Here is a 14,296-nt window from a genome sequence, read left to right on the forward strand (position 1 = left end):
ATCTGAAGAAATATGTTAGAAAGAGAAAAAGTATGATCAGATTAGCCCAAATAAGAGCTGGTGGAAGCTTCTTATAGGAATGTTTTTTCAAAATGTTAAGAAAATGGTCCATGGTGATACTGCTCATGTAGGTAAAATGGCTGCTAAAAAAAAGCAAACGCTTTCTTTTTCAGAAACAGGCAAGCAATCATAATTTGATTTCTAATAGTCATGTTTGCCATGAGGACTTTTACAATGAGGTTATATAAGCAAATTGATTTCCCTGTTGACTTTATCAGAAAATCGTAAAATGCCCCTGAATCTTCCCTCCAGAATTCTCAAAAATGCCTACAATAATCTTCCTAGAAAATTATTTTCTGGATTTCATGATGTCCTGAAGCTCCTCCAGCAGCATTTGATTATTGCTGCTGTAAATAGGCAAAAATTATAATTAAGAAAGATAATGAATGTGATATAATAGCATAGTAAACACAGTTGTATATAATTCATTACCACATCACCCCCTTTACTTGATTTTATATTCATGTTGAAAACTCTTAACTGGGCATGTGTAATTGATTCACCATGGTATATATGGTTGTTTTAATAAAAAGTTTCAACTGAGGCTTTTGTTTACCAGGATAGCTCCCTCATTCCACTGTTTCTTTAGGAAAATCAAATTCAACTTATGTCATATCATCTCTGGAACTACATCCTGTTATAGGTGAACACTCTGCCTATTGTAGCTACAATAATGGAAGATGAGTCAGACTTTCTTCCTTCCCTTGTTTTTCCTGTGTCCTTGATTTTTCCCAGAATCAACTTTCTATAGAATAAATTTCCCTGGGCACTTTTTGTTCCATTCGATGGAACTCGGAGACTCTCAGATTTTTGTAGTGGTAATATCCTTTTCTTAAAAAGGCAAACACATTACCACCTCTCTCAGCGTTGCTCTCTTTTTTAAAAACCAGAACAAAGTTTGGAGAAGTTTTAATAGCCTGTGAGCACATTAAAGGCCTTCTGGGATGTTTTGTCTCATGATTGAAGAAGGGACAATAGCCAATTGTTAGCCTCATGGTAATTTTGAGTGACTCAATTATTTGTATGCTAACCCTGCTTTCAAAATGGCAAAATAGAGAATGGGATGTAATACAGACTTTTCCAGATTTAGTGCTATGTATGGTCAACGAAGAACTATATTCACACACCAAAAAGAAAAAGAAAAAAAAAGTGCCACGTATCCTAGGATCAATCAGCATGCTTGTTTCTGACGTCACCAATATGGTAAAAACGTCATAGGAAATCCTGCTGTGTGTCTGCAGTGACCAGGGCTGACATGCACACACTGCTCCGCTAGGACCATCAAACCAGGGCCTCGTGGTTCAGCATCTGTCATCAGTCATTCAGTCTTAGAACCTTAGCTTACTCTTCATGCCTTTTTGTTCCTTCTCAACCTACCTACCTGTTCACATGTGAAAAACCACTTTTTTTCCTCCTAACGGCTAACAGGTTTAACAGGTTATTTTATCTACTAGCTTCCTCCTTGTCTCTCCCACATCCTCTTTGTGCCCTAGAAGCAGGTAAATTCACTACCAGCTAATTATAGTACATCATTTTCAATACATAACTTTCTGTTGAGACTTCTGAGAGCATATCAAAGTAGAGCAATAGGCTGAATGAAACAATTAATAAAGAGTGTTTTACTGAGCTTTTAAAAAAAGCAAATTTCCCCCATACCAGTGAGTGAGAGGAGCATACAGAATGGCTAAATGCAGAGGTGTTTCTCAAATCTGTTCAGGTTGATCTGACATAGGATAGGCTGGGGAAGAAAACAGTGGATTCACATTGCTAGACAGTACAGTGTATCATACATTTAGATCATTTTATATAAAGCTGTTAGTGGACGAATTCTTCTAAAACAAATACTACAACAACAAAAAGTTTCTCAATAATAGACATCAGGGGAACCTTATGTTCCTTCTCTGTTCCATGCTGATTTAACACAACCATACCCACGTGACCATCACAGCTCTGCGTGGGTGACTTAGCTCTAATGACCAATAGGACTTGGCCCAGATTGGTGGAAATTTTATCTCTAGATGTGCTTAACAAGGGAAACAAGAAGTCTGAGCAGTTTTCTCTGAAACAGAAAATCAAAGGAAGAGAAGCAGATGATGTCAACAAGGGGGATAAAATCTGGCAAAGGAATTTGGTATTATTCCCTCAATTATCTGTGTTTTTTAAGAAATGCAAATCCTTCTCATCTTTTAGACGGTGCATGTCTTGTGTTAGTCCAGAAAACTTATGCCTTTTACAAGTATTGTTAAGAAATTTGAAATTAAATAATAGTCTATCTAAAAATTTTAGTAAAGAATGTGAATAAATCCTTGGAGTTTGTGGTAAAGAAGTGAGTTGAAGGACGCCAGAAAACAAAATGTTCATTTGGATATATGAACCAATGCAACACCAGAACCACAGAATTTTTTCTCTCTAAACTAGAGTGAAGCTCTTAAATATAAGTATAAAAACCAACAACAAAACGTTCATATACTGTGAAAAGGATAGTTGGCTGAAGTGTGGTACCTGAGGTTCCAGGTTTACACGGGATCTTGGTGGTTTGTGCCTGAACAGAAGGGTTCTAGGGTGGGAAGACTACAAATGTTAATACTGTAAGAGCGTTTTGTGCATCATAAAATTCTAGACGCCCCACTGAGCCTGTAAAGACAGCGTGCTCTAAATGGTTTTCCACCACTTTTCTGGAGAACCCAATCCCTTCTATAAAGACTCCTCTTCTATATTTAGAGATAGAGGCACAGGAACATTTCATGATCTTTAGGAGGGTAATAGTGTGAAAAGTAAGGTTGTAAAATGAACTACTTTCCTCCCCTTTCTACCTAATTTCTTTCTCCTGTGCTTTTAAAGACTAGGATATCTCTTTCTGACCCCGGAGCTCATGTTTAACTCAGAAAGTATACTTTACAAATGTCCTGCATGTTCTAATTTGTATGATGGAAGGAGAAAAGAGCTCATCTGAGCACCAATTTGACATCGTTTTATTCCAACAGTCTTTGGAAGCCAACACCCCTTCCCTTTTTGACTGTCTAAAATGCCCTTGCTAGCCAGATCCCTCTGCTAGCTACAGTGTTTGCACATTTCCTTGTTAATCAGCCGCGTAGGCTCGGAGACTGTGTGTTTTGGTGTTGTTTGTGTGTGCAATCTCGTGCTGCTTCCTGAACGCATGTGTCCCTTCCCTTCACAGCCTACTCGACACCCAGCACCTCCCCCGCAAACCGATTCGTCAGTGTTGGACCACGGGATCCAAGCTTTGTAAATATCCCTCAACAGACACAGGTGGGCCGCTCTCATCTTTTCTGTATGTGGTGCAGCTTGTTTTATTCATCAGGTGCATTGTAACTCGTCTTTCGGCACAACAGGCTGCATTTCCCAGCCCCTGTTCAGTCCCCTTTCCTCCCGACCCCTACCCATCCTGGCCCTTCAGCCACATTTCCATGTGTTCTTAGAAATCATGGAAAACAGTGCCTGCAATTTTTGCTTCTTGTATTGAGGGGGTAGGAGAGGAGGGTTTCTGTGCCAGAACTGCTTTTGCTATGGGAAGAAAATTTTCCCAGGCTGGATAGCGTGTGCTCCCTCTTTTAGGAATCTGTGCCTCTCTACGTGCAAGCAGACAGAAGTAGGCCCCTATTGAACCTGGAAAGTATACTCTGGCTGCCGGCGACATCAGAGTGCATGCTGGGAATGGGGGGGGGCCAGTCACTCTTATGTACTCATTATAGGGTCCCCAGGAACCTGGCAGACTTTCTAAGAGAAAGGAAAAGAAAGGGTTCCTGAGCGCTGTTAAGTTGCTGGTGTTGGTACTGAAATAGGAGGTGTTTGTTACTGGCTTCGCTGGCCCCAGTGGGGTGGGAGGGGATTATGTGAATACAATGTCATATTTTGAGGTAGGTGATTGAAAAAGAGTATGCCAGGACATCTAGAGTTTGTTTTTCAATAGATAGTTGTGTTTTGTGCTAGTATAGGCCAAGGAGAAAGAATCTCTTTTAAAAGTTTTGAAATAGCTGCTGTTAATTGAGAAACAGTGCAAGACTTTCGGAATTCAAAGGTAGCATATATAAAGATACTTAGAGATTTGTGGAATAGAATTAGATGCAAGTTTTGGAAGAAACTACTCTCTGATCTCCTAATTAGAATGTGACTGTATATTATCAGAATTGACGTAAAGAATTTTCTCTTTGAGGTTCTCAACACAGTGTTTGAAAAATTCTCCAAGATATTTTGTGCATGTGCCTTGGTATGTAGTCTCCAGATGCCTAATTTATAACTATTCATCTTTGTTTGTAACACTATGAGCAGGTGCTTATGAACGAGATAGATTTGCTTTCCTGGGTCCGTTTGCTTTCTCTGCGAAGGGTTTTAGTTTATTGCTGTGTCGACAGCGTGGGTTAAACAGCATTGCATCTGAAGCCTTCCTTACACTGAAGCAGGGTCACAGAAAGTACAGCCTCAGAGGAGGCAGCTGGGAGGAGAGGGAGAGGGGAAGGAGGGAGGGGAGAATAAAGGTTAACTCTTGAATTTCCCACTTCTGCTGTTTCTTCTGAAACTGGCAGGTACATGGCATCTGGGATTAACATCGCCTATTCAGTACTCCCCATAAAATTGTTCAAGTTTATTGCTTATTTTCCCATACCTTCAAATATTTAACTGGTGAATTTGAAGTTGAATAATTACCTCAAAGGCATTACAGTAGAGAAACATTTCTTATTGTACTTTTGGCTCACATGATCAAGGTCAATGAGAAGGGGAAAACTGGGGACAGTAGCTTTACATTGGATGATTGCTTTTCTCAAAGCACCAGTGGGCTCAGGTTACTTCATTAAGAACCTCAAAAATGCAGTTTGGAAATGTCCTGTTTTGTATTTTATATAGTATTTTTATATAAGCTGTGATTCACTGAACTGAAATTGTACCCTGCATTCCATTCAATTTGTTTCTCTATAATCAAAACGTATTCTATTCCAACATGGCTTTGTTTCACAAATGCCTTATTTAACCCAGAAACTGAGTCTTCATGATGTTGACCACAAAAATTCAATTCTTAAAAATCCAGATTTTCTACGCATCTGTATGAATGATGTCATGTAGACCCAGTATTGGCATCTGGAACTGAATTTTTTGGGTTTCTGTTAAATATTTGGCATCATAGAGACAACAGCTTAAATGTTTTTTTATCACAGTGACACCTGCCACTTTTGGCTTGAAGGAAGCCATCCCCAATTATCTTATGAGAAACCACGCTAATGGAGTTACTCTTTTTCCCCCAAAAAATATCCTGAGATAAAAATTATGTGCTCTAAGTATTTTAATATTTAGGTATATATATTAACTCTTTTTTTTTTTTAAAGGAACTACTTTCTGGAACCATTTAAAATGGTAGGCACATATAGATATAGATCATAAAAATAATATTTTTAGGTAATCTTTTTGAGAGGACATCAGTTCAGAAGAGGAATTTTTACAGGAATTTTTTAAGACATAATTTGAACATGGCCTGCAGATTAGTAATTTCCTAGGCAAGCTTGCATTTTTCTATATAAATATTTTTGTTAATAAGGCATGAAATTTGTATTAATTGAATTATGGGAAAAGTTTTCTGGGAAAACAATATTTTCTTTTCTGCCTTTAAAGAAGTAAAAATTGAAGCGTCACCCAAGCAGATAGGTAAGCTTTAAAAATGCAGGAGAGGTATCCTGCACAGAAATCCATAAACAAATACAAAATAAAATGGTCTCCCTTTTCCCCAAAGAAACCTCTTAAAATACTTGAAACATCAACCTGTAGAAGACAGATTAGATATGGTCCCTGTTTTTTCCAGCAGATAGAATTCCAACTAATGAATAGACATTTGAAGTAGGCAGCTTTCAGTTTATCATAAGACCTTTCTTTAAAAAAAAAAAAAAAAGAGTTCTTTGATTATACATAGCCTCTATTTATTGAGCATTTTCTATGTACTAAGTACCTTAGGTACATTATCCAACGAATCTTGACCACCACCCAATAGGATATATATAATTATCTCCACTTTATAGATTTGAAACCTGAGATCGGAAGAGACTGTTGATTTTCCCAAGGCCACACATGGTGAGGAGCAGAGCAAGAATGCGTCCCCAGTTCTGTCTGACTCCAAGGCCTATGCTCTCAAACCACTGTGCTGTACTGCCTCATGGGCCGGTGAGCACCTTTCCCTGCAGATATTCAAACAGAGACTGATGTTCAACTCTCAGGAATACCACTGACGTATTCCCTGGTTTTAAATCTGAGATTGCACTAAAATCTAATCATGAGTGTATACCCCAAAGAATTGAAAGCCAGGTCTCCAAGAGATACTTGTACACCCATGTTCTTAGCAGCATTATTCACAATAGCCAAAAGGTAAAAGCAATCCAAATGTCCATTGACAGATAAATGGATAAACAAAATATGGTATATACATTTTGTTGTGTATATACCATTTTAATGTGGTATAATACATATTATTCAGAATTGAAAAGAAAGGGAATTCTGCAGTATGTTACAACATAGATGAACTTTGAAGACATTATGCAAAGTGGAATAGGCCAGTCCCAAAAGGACGAATACTATACGATTCCACTTATGTGAGGTACCTAGTGTAGTCAAATTCATAGAGACAAAAAGTAGAATGGTGGTTGCCAGGAGCTGGGGAGAGGGCAGAATAGAGAGTTATTGTTTGGTGGTATAGAGTGTTAGTTTCATAAGATGAAAAAAGCTCTGAAGATAGATGGTGGTGATGGTTGCACAACAGTGTGAATGTCCTGCATATCACTAAACTGTCCACTTAAAAATGGTTAAGATGGTAGATTTTATGTTGTGTGTATTTCACCACAATTTTTAAAATGTAATATTAGATAAACTCTTCATGGTCCTTTCTCCACTTGAGAGTCTAAAATTCTGTAAAACAGCCAGGAAGAGTGGATTGTTTATCAAAAAATCCGCTGTCATTTTGTGCTCTCATGTCCAACACATAGTGGGTAGTCAGCAGATATGGGTTGAATCTACATGATTCATAAGGAAGTTTAAAAATAATGACTTTTTCTTATTACAGTCATGATACATGTTAATTGTGGAAAATACAGATGGGAAAAATAATAAAAATCACTTGTAGTCCTACTGTTAACATTTCTGTCTAAATCCATCCAGACTGCTTCTACGCATACAAATATATTGCAAAAATGAGATCATATTATATACACTGTTTGGTAACCTGCTGTTTCTTCCCCGTAACAATATATTATGGCCTTCTTTCCATGTAAATAGGAAAAAATTGAATATTGGATTTTATTGCACCTATTCATCATCTGTAATGATTGGTAGGGAAAGATAGTGTGGATAATTGAAAGCCATTTTTTCTCCTCCTTCCCTTCCAGTCTATCTTTTTTCCTCCAGAGAATTCCTCCCTTCACTGAGACAGAATTGCCTTCTCTTTAGCCTTGCCTTGAGCTAGTTTTCTTTCAGATTGCCTTCCAATTGCATTGTCTATCTCACCCCAGCTTTTGGCTCTGTTGGAACATTCCTGCCAAGTTATCTGTCCCATTCTTCTGAATCACTTGTCTGCTACCTCTGCTACTATCATGATTTGCCTTTCGTTTTCCGTATACTCCTCCATTTTGTAGTTCATCATTAACATGGGGGGGGGGTAGCCATCTCCTGACAGCCTTTAGAACACCCATCTGTTCTAAGAAACCGTGACCCCCCCCCCCCCGAATCTCTTATTTTTCAATATTGTCCACCATGACAGTTGATACTAACATACAGAAAAAACTCTGGGGCATAGAGTATTTCCTTCACTTGGGACACTATTAATGTCCCCTGCACGCCCACTGAATGATATAAGAGAGCATGGCATCGTCTCAAACAGCAGAAAGCCAATGGCCATTTCAGTTGCATCTCATAATTTAATCTGATCCCTGAAAACGAGAGCCATTAAGAGGAGGCATTTATTTAGAGAAAAAAAGTTAATATTTCATCATGAGGTAATAAATAGAAATACCAATTCCCACACAGAAGGACTGAGCAAAGAACTCATTTTTATTCAGGTTCTAGTTTAATCAGAATGTTCAAATAAAATGCTTAACCTGCAGAACACCAATGAGGACTAATTCTTTAAAATGAAAAATGAGTGCAAACAATACTAGAAAACAGGCATTTCTTCCCTGCCACCCAAATATATCACTGTTCTTACCTCAACAGAATTGTGGTATCTGAAATGCTATTTAAAACCAAATTACCATTTGGGTTATTAGAAGAATCGCTTGGCATGGCATGGGCCTGATTTGTTGACAAAAAGGCCCAGGTGCCGTAACCTTTGCTTAATAAATCATTTAGCTGCCTGACTCGCAAGCAGTGTGGCTGCCTTTGCCTCATGAAATTTACAAATGTATGCACAAACCACGCACTTCACTGTGCTGGAAACCTGCTGATCTGGAGAGGTCCCTGCAGAGCTAAATTATGGGCATAGCACCCGTTGTCTGCCTTTGGTGGGGATGCACAAGGAACATAGGGAGGTGGTGGATGTGGAGAGCGTTTGGATCTGTTGCCATTCTGTGTGTCATATTCCTGAAACTCTGCCTAAGAAACCAAAGCTCAGGCAATCTGCAAAATGCAAAACTTCCTAAGTCCCTTTCATCAATCACTCATCATTTCTGACTATATTCCCAACACCTACAGAAGTCAGGGAGTAACAATTCTCCTCAAGTTGTTCAAAGTCTAATAGAGGAAACAGATGTAAAGAATAATAGTAATGACAACATTAATAATGCAGTGTGATACCAGTTACAATAAGGATTTGCCTAAGAGGCTTTGAGACCAGAGAGCTGGGTAGAAGAACTTCCCAAAGGGTGGAAGGGACAGAAAAGGCTAGGTAGTTTTTCTGTCCTTGTCTAACTTTGGACTGATGATACGGCTCTGGTTCTTATACATCTTACCTTTTTTCTGTACTTTTAATTTTTGCCATGAGCTGGTCTATAAGGCTTTGTCCCATCTTAGGTAGAGAGACACGCTGAGTTCTGTCTTCTCTGGACCAAGCAGATAAAATTAGAATCCTTTCCCACTGCTGGCATATCAGCCAGACCCCACCCCCCCAATCCCTCATTTCCAAGAAACAGCCCTTCTTGCGTAATGTTCTCACCCAGGACACCAAGCTCACTTGAGATTGCACTGCAGTGAGCTGAAGCCATTCCCTGCCCCTCCCTGCCCCGACTCCAGCTGCCTGCCTGTAGGAGGTTAGGTACCACACAGAAGTTCAAGGAGCAGCCTGGATAATTTGCAAAGGCAGGAAACTCAGATTTCGTTAGAGAAAGGAAAGTAAAAAATTATCCTCCCGCTTCTAGTTAGAATTGGATCTGAGCATTTTTGTTACAAGCCCTTACAGCTGAAAACTCCCAGGATTGGAGAGGAATGGCAGATAAAATTCCATTTACTCCTAACTTTGAAAAAAGTTAATTGGCCAAATGGGCATTTATTAAGCTCCAGTGCATGCCAGGTTGTATGCCTGCACTCCCTACAGGCCTCAGAGCCCTCTAAGGTTGGTGCTGTTATCCCTGTTTTACAGATGAGGAAACTGAAGTTTCAAAGAGTATACTTGCCCCATGGCAAACGAGGTATCCAGGGTTTGAACCAGTATGTCTCCAGAACTTCTCTCTTTCCTGAATACTATCTTCGTCCTTAACCATTTATAATGAAAGGTTACTGACCGTTTTCTCTTTATGGTCTAAGATTGACTCATCCTCTTACACCAAGGAATAGGACCGACACTGCACTTGGTTCTTCTGAAGACCTGCCCCAGTTTCCTATTAGCCTGCATCTGTGAAATCAAGACTGAGTTCATTCTCTCATCCTGCCTGGGAAAAAGACCTTTACTAATGACATTAGTCTGCATCTGTGAGAACAGCCAGCCTCTGCCCAGAGCCCAGATAGCAGAGCAGCTGAGATTGTGAGCTTTCCTTTCAGATCTTGGTTGGAGCTTTATTTCATCACTTAGCAGTAGTATGTGTGCTTCATTTTTTGTAGTTTTTAAAATTTTTTCTTTGTAATTCAATTTTTCTAGCCTGGTTTATTAACTGTAAAATGGTGATAACTGTATTTATCTACCTTCTACGGTTGCTTTGAGTCTTAAATTCTGTTAGTGTAGAGAAAGTAAATGCTTGACACCTGTTAAATGCTCAACAAATAATAGCATTTGTTGTTCAGTTGATAACTAAACTCATACTTAAACAGTATTTTCTGGATTACAAAGTGTTTTCTCATTTGCTCTTCAGAGCAACCCTTTGAAGTAGGCAGAGCCGTTATTATTATCCCCATTATACAGATTTAAAAACTGAGGTTTAAAGAGAGGGAAGTGACTTCCCCAGAACCACATAGCCGGGGGTTCGTAGAGCCAGGACACAAACCTGCTTCTGATTCCAGAGCCCACACTCCCTTCAGCATGCCCCATCAGGGAAGGACTTGTATGCGTCCTCATGTGCTACTGTGTAGATATGGGCAGAACCTGCCCACCAAACGCTGGATCTAAGGTAACCATCCAGTTAGGACAAAATTAGGACAACACCTCCACAAGATCAGAATCTCGTGGATTCTTCCACTGAGCATCTGCCCTAAAGGTACTCCAAAAGCCTCATTCAACTGGGCACATCTATCCTTGCCCTGCACCCCGTTTCTCCTCTTAAGCCAAATTGTGCCCCAAGGAAGAAGAGACTTCCCAAGGGGAAATCATGTCTCTGAGGGTGGCAAGGACTGTGGCAAATGAATGTACCCCCCAGAATCTGCGGGGAAAGGCAGTGCCTGGTCATTTTTTTCTCTTATGTTCTCTGCTCCAGCCGTAGGTGTTGAATAGTCAGCACCGCCTCGCGGAGATGTTACGCCTGCCATCTGCTCCCTCTTACTGTGGGCAGGAGTGACTCCCCCAGCTTCCCAGCCCCCACCCCAGCCTGTAAGTTCTTGCCACTTGGCAGCTGACTCACGGACAGCCTATGAGACACGCTTAAAATACATTTTTCAATAAACAGAACCGTTGTCTTTCAAGTTTTAATTGGGCAGCGTGTTTTAGTTGTCCTCAGCCACAAATTTCACTTCTGAACCAAGCAAGAGCCTCAGTTCTAGGTACTGGTCTCCTTTTTCTCCCTCAGTTTTTAGTACTTTGGAGATCCCGTCATGTTTAATGGCATATTTTGGTTTGGTTTTAGCCTTTCTGTTTGTTTGTTGCCTTGCTCCAAAAAAATTTGGGGAAACTTCTTACTTGAAGCAAATTGATGATCGTTGAAAGAATTAAGGTGAGGTGCTTACGTGGGATCTGACACGCAGTAGGTGCACAATAAATAGTGGTTCCTTTCATGCTTGCTTCTTTTCCGGTATTTAAATGAGATCAGTGGCAATGGAGAAGGGGAAGAGAAAAGGGAGATTTCGCAGGAAATTTTAGATTTCGTGGAAGAAGAGAAAGGACCAAACGTCTGGTATTTATTTAATTAGCCCTTGAGATTGTGGGAAAAGTGGGATAGAAAATGAAGTGGGGGAAAAGATTGAAACAAGAAGCTGTGAATGGGTGTAAAAAGCTGAGAGGAGTTAGATCAGAATTTGATGATAGCCTTACAGTGAAGTCAGAAAACCATAGTATCAAATGCAGAACTGCCGTCAAAATTTCCAGCCCTGAAATGTGTCTTGATAATGATGTTTCCAATCAGTGGAAGTTTCAGGATACTGAGGGAAATGCTCTTTTTTTTAAAACTGAAATGTAGTTGATTTACAACGTTGTGTTAATTTTTGCTGTACAACAAAGTGATTCAGTTATACATATATATATTCTTTTTTTATATATATTCTTTTCCATCATGGTTTATCACAGAATATTGAATATAGTTCCCTGTGCTATACAGTAGGACCTGGTTGTTTATCCATTCTATATATAATAGTTTGCATCTGCTAACCCCAAACTCCCACGTCATCTCTTTCTCACTCTCCCCTCCCCCTTGTCAACCCAAGTCTGTTCTCTATGTCTGTGAGTCTGTTTCTGTTTCATAAAAGTTCATTTTTGTGTCATATTTTAGATTCCACATATAAGTGATATCATATGGTATTTGTCTTTCTCTTTCTGACTTACTTCACTTAGTATGATAATCTCTTGTTGCATCCATGTTGCTGCAAATGGCATTACTTCATTCTTTTTTATGGCTGAGTAGTATTCCATTCTATATGTGTACCACATCTTCTTTATCTATTCATCTGTCAATGGACATTTAGGTTGTTTCTGTGCCTTGGCTATTGTGAATAGTGCTGCTATGAACATAGGAGGTGTGTGTATCTTTTTGAATTATATTTTTGTCTGGATATAGGTCCAGGAATGGGATTGCTGGATCATATGGCAACTCTATTTTTAGTTTTTTGAGGACAATCCATACTGTTCTCCATAGTGGCTGCACCAACTTACATTCCCACCAGCAGCGGAGGAGGGTTCCTAAGGGAAATGCTCTTGACGCTCATGGTCTGATTTCTTTAGGGGAACAAGGAAAAAGTCATGAATTGGAGAGTACGATAGACTTGTTTTCATGTCCAGGCTGTGCCATTTATCTGAGTGATCTTGGACATGTTACCCTTTAAAATTCTGTTTCCTTATCTATGAAATGAAGGTGATAAAGTATCTACCTCATAGAAGAAAACCCAATTAAGTATGGCTTAAGCCAATCAGGATTTTTTTTTTTTTTCTCACATAACAAGAAAACTGTCAGTGAGTGGTTGTTGGCATTGTTTCAGCTGCTACATGATGCCAGCAGGAACCTTGCTCTTTCTAACGTTCTGCTCTACCATTCTTAGCATCCACAAGCAGGTGCCTCTGACTGCAAAATGACTGCTGCAGCTCCAGGCATCATACCCATATCCTTCCCCATTATTCCTCTTACATCAGGGAACAAAGATCCTGCCTTATTCCTTCCCTGTTTCCTGTTAGCAAATTTCTACTTGGGTCTCATTGACTAAAACTGGTCACATTTTAATCTTTAGTTGCAAAGGATGCCAAGAAAGCCAACACAAAACTATCTTGATTGGCTATGGTCATGACTCATTTACCCAGGGTTGGTCACATTGTCTTCCCTAAACAAAATTGCAGAAAGAAGGGGCAATAGATAGTGGGTAGACTGTTAACAGTATCTGCCATCTTCCTTTTTCCCATTCCCTGGTAGGTTTCATGCTGTTTTCAACTCCTGTTCTTGCACTTGACTCCTTTCCTCTCTGGCTGCTTGTCTCCTTCCAGTGCCTTTCCTCCACACTCACTCCCTGTGCGTCTAGGAGACAGGTATGCTGTGTGCATGTATGAGTGTACAGTGATCATCTCATTTCAGCCCTCTGTTGGAGTCCAGGATTTGGGCAGAAGTACTGGAGTTTTCTGCAGACCAGCTCCCACAGGGCTGGGTCAAGGTACTTCTGGTAAACGAGGACTCTGAAAAGGCTGCGTTGAAGGACATGTGCCTTTGTAATTGCAGGGGAACTCTGGGAAACAGTGCCCTCCGCGTGCCCTCCCAGGTGCTTATCAAACAGTCAGCAATAGGTTCTGGGTTTCTCTTTTATGACTTGGAACCAGATGCTTCCTTTGCAAAAGAAAAGAGCCTGGTTTTGCTGAGCTTGAGTCAACAGAGTTCAGAGAACAGGAAAATGAGTGCATTGGCCCTGCTACATGCTCTGAGGAGAGAAGGCAGTACAGGTGGGGTTCCCACTTTCCACAAAGCCCCTGCATGTGAAAATCCCATACCGGGGAAGAATTTGCTTTACCAAATGTTTCTGCACTCTAAATAATGACCGTTCGCATTAGGAGGGGTTCCTTTAGGACACAGGCTTTCCCAGGCCTTCTAATGAGTCTAAGACCTTGAAGGTTCCACAGATACACACAGTTCCAAGGCCAGAGCCTATTGTCTAATGTGAGATTCTCAAAGATCTCACGTGAGTTCTCAATGATTCTTCCTGGCCACTTTTCCCACACCCACTTGTTTACCTTCCTGTTTGTTTATTGAGGACGAAGACACATTCTTTTATCAATGGCCTATGTTTGGGGGTATAGCCTTTTGTTGCAGCCTATTCCTTGAGTTACATTCCACAGTGCAGGCTTCCCCCAAAATATTCGCCTGAGAATTTTTCCTTAGGCTTCACATCGCTTCCTTTATAGCAGAGACAAAGTAACTTAGCACTTCTAATTGGCTTTTCACTTTCCAAATGCTTTACACATTAACTAATGAACCACATGATC

The 14,296-nt window shown here is 40.0% G+C and overlaps 1 protein-coding gene across 3 annotated transcripts in view; it reads left to right on the forward strand.

The window, feature by feature from the left end:
• The window catches only part of NFIA (nuclear factor I A), a 372,641-nt gene that overhangs the window by 336,209 nt on the left and 22,136 nt on the right, over positions 1–14,296 (forward strand). For 2 of the 3 annotated variants that reach the window (XM_068539995.1, XM_068539994.1), the window contains exon 10: positions 3,239–3,330. The exons of the other annotated variant lie outside the window; for it this stretch is intronic. In XM_068539995.1, coding sequence (XP_068396096.1) covers positions 3,239–3,330 — 92 coding nt within the window. The remainder of the gene's footprint in view (positions 1–3,238; positions 3,331–14,296) is intronic. 3 annotated transcript variants of the gene reach the window in all.

Source organism: Eschrichtius robustus, chromosome 3, assembly GCF_028021215.1.
Source record: "Eschrichtius robustus isolate mEscRob2 chromosome 3, mEscRob2.pri, whole genome shotgun sequence".
NCBI lineage: Eukaryota > Metazoa > Chordata > Mammalia > Artiodactyla > Eschrichtiidae > Eschrichtius > Eschrichtius robustus.